The sequence below is a fragment of the Monoraphidium neglectum genome, assembly GCF_000611645.1.
Source record: "Monoraphidium neglectum strain SAG 48.87 unplaced genomic scaffold scaffold04067, whole genome shotgun sequence".
Classification (NCBI taxonomy): Eukaryota; Viridiplantae; Chlorophyta; class Chlorophyceae; order Sphaeropleales; family Selenastraceae; genus Monoraphidium; species Monoraphidium neglectum.
In genome coordinates, this window is record NW_014009562.1 from 1 (window position 1) to 5118 (window position 5118).

Genomic DNA, 5118 nt, shown 5'->3' on the forward strand with positions numbered 1-5118 from the left:
GTGGGTTGGTGGGTGGGTAGAAATGAGTGTGGGGTCCTGACGCGGATGTGTCTGCGTGGGGAGGCATTCGTGCAGGGAGTGCAGCGGGCGGCTGAGTGCACGCGAGGGCGTAGGTTTGAGGGGAGTGGAGCATCTGGCTGCAGCTAAGCGTGCGCACCTTTTCTGGAGGGTGGGGCGGCTCATGTTGTTTGACAGCCCTGCTGTTGACAGAGGTTTTTGATGCAAAGGAGGAGGCTGGTGGGATGACGCCTCGGGGCTGAGGGCCGCCGGGGTGCACGGCAGCACCCGTGCAACTCAGGGAATGAGTATGGGGGCGACGGCGATACGCATCGGTCTCGCGCGGCCGGCTGGGTGGCTGGGTCAATACCGCGCGTGGGGTGGCAGGGGCCCGCGCTTGCAGCAGCGGGAGGTCTATGAAAACCAGCCGCTGCAGCCAGGGGACGGGGCCCTGAGCCTGCTGCTGCATGCGGCGCTTTGGCTTTAACATCCGGCCGGGATGTCCCTCGTGCGGCTGAGCACGCCAGCTGGTGTGTTTGCTGCTCCGCGCGCACACCAGGCTCGCGCCTGCTGCCGTGCTGTGAGCAGCGGCAGGGCCAGCAGCTGGGTCGCGCTGCCTGGCTGGCAGAGCATGTCTACTACCTCCTTTCTGCATGCCCCAACCGCGCAATACTTCTGAGCTTTTCTGGGCTGACTGCCACGGGCCACACGTCGCCGCCCCCGCACTCTGCAGGTCAGCAACTCGTGGGGCAAGCCGCTGCGCGTGGCAGAGATGAACACGATCAGCAACAGCGGCCGCGACGGCGTCAGCAACGTCTTCGCCGCGGCCCTATGGACGCTGGACGGCAGCTTCGAGGTCGCAGCCACGGGCGCAGTCGGTGTGAACCTCCACCAGGTGTGCTGCGCGGTAGTGCTTGCTAATCACGTGCGTGTTTTAGGGGTGTGCTTGATGGGTGATATGAGGGCAGTGACGTGGTTGGATCCAGGCACGCGGCAGGTGCTGCTCGCATGGGTAGAAATTGGTGGCTCAAAAGCAAAGCCCTTGTGACGCTGCACCATATCTAAGCGCGAGCGCGGCCGCCTGCCCGCCCCTGTCCGCTCGCCCCTCTCGGCACAACGCCCCTCGCGCGCCGCCCCCCTCTGGTCCTCTCCGTTCTCTTGCCGCCGGCAACCCTCACACCTGCTCGGGACAGCCCTCATGAGCGATCTGCAGATCGAATTCCCGCCGCCGCCAACATCCTCCCCCAACCCCGCACGTCCCTCGACCGCCTCTTGACAACCCCCGCGCAGGGCGCCGGGCAGAACCTCTACACCGCCATTGTCCGCTGGTACGACAACGACCGCCTCGCGCCCGTCTTCATCCGGCCGCCCTTCTACGCCTTCGTGCTCTTCAAGCAGGCCGTCCGCGGCAACAGCACCATGCTGCCGAACCGCGTGGCGTGGGGCGAGGTCGACGGCATCAAGGTGTGGCCGCTCTGGGGCGAGCCAGAGAAGGAGCTGCGCGTCGTTGTCATCAACAAGCGGCCGCTGGACGCGGTGGACGTGATCTTGAGGGTCTCCAAAAACAGCGGCTACGGGGGCGCGACCGTGACGCGCCTGGTTTCGAGCCTGGAGCGGCCGCTCGAGTCACGGGGTCCGGAGATCAGCTATGGCGGCATTACGTACGGCATCGGCGGCGTGAGGGGCGGCAGCAACGTGACAGAGCACGTGAAGCGGGGCACGAGCGAGGGCAAGCTGGCGTGGCGGATCTACATGCCCATGGGCTCTGCGGCCCTCGTCGTCATCCCCCGCCTGGGTTGACGCGCGGGCGGGCCCGCCCCCACGAGCGACGCCTTTTGCTCTTTGGGGTGGGGACTCTCTCCGCTGGAGGGGCCCGGTTTTGGCCCCTGTGTGGAGGTCTGGGCGCCCGTTCTGGGATCTGATCAGACCTCCCCAACGAAGCCAATCTTAGCATCACTGGATCCAAGTAATGCTGGCTGAGGCTGAGCGCCGCGGCCTTCTGCCCCTGGCCTGCCACGCCCGCCCTCTTTCGCCGCTGCCACCAGCCGCCGCCTGCCACTGGTCGCACCTGACTTTTTGCTGCCATCGGCAGCACCGCCTTATAACCAAACTTTTCTTGGTGACAGGGACTGCGACTTTCGATACTGCACTGCAACGGCCTGACGCGGGTGCCATCTCCCATGCATCAGCACAGCACCGTGCGCCCCATTGTTAGCCCACCTTCCCTCACAGCCGGCGGCAGATTCAAGATGGCTGTCCCATCATCCCAGTACAACTTTTTTGTGCAGATACGACGGGCTGCTGCTGCCCTGTCTGTGCTTGATCTTCCTGCACGCACAGACATGAGCATGCTTCCTCAGAGCATCCCACCTTTTGCGCGCATTTTATTGACACAAATCATTGAGTAGAAGTGTGCCCCTAGGTGCGTCTCAGAGGTCAAGACTGCCATATCTTGGCCGCGGAGGTTTCAAAGCGCCCATCTCAAACCCGCTGCGGAAGTGGGCCCGAGCTACACTGTGAAAGTACCTAATGCTGGTGTTTTCAGGGCGCATCATACCTACCAATCACTAGGACATGTATTGTAGTAACACCCCAGGTTTTTCTGACGGTTCTGTTTGACCGCGATTGACCTCTTCACATCCAGGAGCGTGCTGTGCATTCTAAATACCAATAGCAGAGCCAATCGCCTGAAATTGTTTCTCGTCTCGGGATAAGCCGCAGTTGGCAGTTGAAGCTCATGACCAGCAGGTGAGGTGCAGCGACGACAGTGCGCATCAGCCCGGACAAGGCAGCAGAGGTTCTAGAGCTGATCAAGGGCGTCTTGGACCTCTTTTTGCTTACTGAATCAGGTCATCGTGCTGAATTTCTCCTGCATGCAAGGCCAGGCAACCGGTTTGCGCCAACGGATCGCGCCTCGTACGATCGAACGCTCGCAGGCTGAGCGTAGCGAGCCTGCAAACGAGAAAAAAGCAACCAAATACGGTATACATACAGTAGTGACAGCACGCGTCAGCACCTCACTCGGTTCGACAAGCGGGCGCAAACAATCAGCCTGTACGAGGCCTGGCAGAGGGCATGGACCCCTGGGCGCAACGCGCGCATGCGCCGCACGTGCACGCCCCCCTGGGCTGCGGAGCCTTGCTGGCGCAGGCAGAAGCGCACGCCGCCCTAGGAGAGGACGAGGCGGCCGTCCAGGTCGGTTGGCCCCGCCCCTTGTCCCTAGCACTGCCCTCGGGCCGGCAATGGAATCAACTTCACGGAGTGCAGCTTGTATGTATGTGTGTCCTCGATTCAGGCAAATCCAACTCAACATGCACGATCATATACAGTACATGCAAGGCACCACCTGCATCCCACACCCACCTGCACCCGCAACAGGCGCTCGACTCGCTGCTGCAGCAGCAGCCGGCCCACGCCGAGGCGCTCTGGCGGCGCGCCCACCTGCTAGAGCGCCTGGGCAGCTTCCAGGCCGCATTCCTTGACTTGCATGCCCTGCAGCGCATGGGTCAGGCCAATGGCCCCAGGCCCGGCCTGTTAGAGGCACTGCAGCGCGTCGCGGGCGCATGCCGCCGCGCCCGCGCCAGGCAGGCGCCCGTGGAGGCTGCGTTCGCGGCTGGCGCCGCGGCCGGCGGCGGCGGCGGCGGCGGGTATGAGCATGCACGGAGGGGCGGGGCCAGCGGCGGCGGGTGCGGCAGCGGTGGGGGCGGCGCCGAGGGCGGCCTTTTGCAACACATGTGTGTGCTCGGGCTCGCAGCAGTGACGATTTCTGAGCCGAGCGCGGAGCAGCGGCAGCAGCGGCGGCAGCTGCTGGAGGCGGGGTGGCAGCTTCCCAGCGTGCAGGAGGTGCGGCGGGCATACAAGCGCCTGGCGGCCACGACACACCCGGACAAGGCGGCGCCCGCGGACCGCGCAGCGGCGGAGGCCCGCTTCAAGGAGGTGCATGCGGCCTACCAGGCGCTCATGGGCGCATTGTCGTGACGAACAACGCGCTGGTGTTAGTGCTGCTTCGGACGCCTGCGCTTGACATGCATTCAAACACTGCAGGCAGCACCGTGGTCCGCGCCTCGGTCAAGGGAAGCGACGCCGCCGCTGCTGCGCCATTGCTTCCTGCGGGCGGTCTGGGAAATTAGTTGTGCCCAAATCACCCGTTGTCGTGCCCGCAGCGCTCCAACACGCATCGTGCAAAGAGGAACACACCAAGCAGCATCCGTGTTACAACAACGCAGAATAAGGGAGCGTGTGTTGGCATATAGACGATGCAGACGCGTGCCAGAAGCTTCGCTGGTGGCTGGAGGTGGGCGCTGTAACTTCAGCAAAAGCAGAGATCGTCTGTGGGCAAGCCCATTGTCCACCCGAATCCAACAAACTGATCTTTGTAGGGTCAAGAGCGGGAACCAAGTGGGCTCTGCATCCAGCAGAGGAGGCTCGGCGCTCTTCAAGGTGCGCTGGGTGTGCCCTGCGACGCACATTCTGTTGCTGCGCCGATCACCGCTTTACCGACGCACCCCGTGCTGACCTGGTGCACTGTCCCAATTTCGTTGCACAGCGCGGGCCGAAAGGCATGGCAGCCCGCGGCGGCGGCGCGCCCGCCGCCACCACCATTGGTGCCTCTGCGGACTCCGCAGCCCTGGAGCAGCTTCCCTTCCCGCCGCACCCGCCGCTCGCCGGCTCCGAGCCCGGGTCCTTCGCGGAGGGCACCATCAAGCAGCGGCTGCCCGCCATCATGGGCACCGTCCTGTCGGACCTCGAGCGGCTGTCCAAGGCGCCAGGCTTCGTGGATTCCGAGGACTCCCTCCGCCAGATCGCCGCGGCCGCCGATGGCGTGCGGCAGCTGCAGGCCGAGATGCCCGCGGACGCGGTTTTGCAGCCCATCTCCGCCCCGCCGGGGTCCCCAGCGTTCCTCCAGGAGGTGGCGCAGTGGACCAACGGGGGCGTGGCGGCGTGGCAGCGCAGGGCGGCGCGGGAGGGCGCGAGCGGCGGGTGGCTGGGGCTGCCGTGGCTGACGGTGGAGTGCTACCTGTACGCGCGCCTGGCGAGCATTGTAGCGGCGCAGCCGGCGCTGGCAGAGGCGCGGTGAGGATGATGATTTTGTGATGATCATTTATGTGCATTGTCTGATTT

The 5118-nt window shown here is 64.6% G+C and overlaps 2 protein-coding genes across 2 annotated transcripts; both read left to right on the forward strand.

The window, feature by feature from the left end:
* Nucleotides 1-769: 769 nt before the first annotated feature.
* MNEG_13816 (hypothetical protein) lies at nt 770-1797 on the forward strand (the record flags this gene model as incomplete). Its single annotated transcript, XM_014037711.1, has 2 exons — nt 770-892; nt 1288-1797. The coding sequence occupies 2 exons, from the start codon at nt 770-772 to the stop codon at nt 1795-1797; spliced, it is 633 nt and encodes a 210-aa protein (XP_013893165.1).
* Nucleotides 1798-3729: 1932 nt separating this feature from the next.
* MNEG_13817 (hypothetical protein) lies at nt 3730-5074 on the forward strand (the record flags this gene model as incomplete). The annotated part of the gene is made up of 2 exons (XM_014037712.1): nt 3730-3933; nt 4544-5074. 2 exons carry the CDS (start codon nt 3730-3732, stop codon nt 5072-5074), a joined length of 735 nt encoding a protein of 244 aa, XP_013893166.1.
* Between the last annotated feature and the right edge of the window lie 44 nt (nt 5075-5118).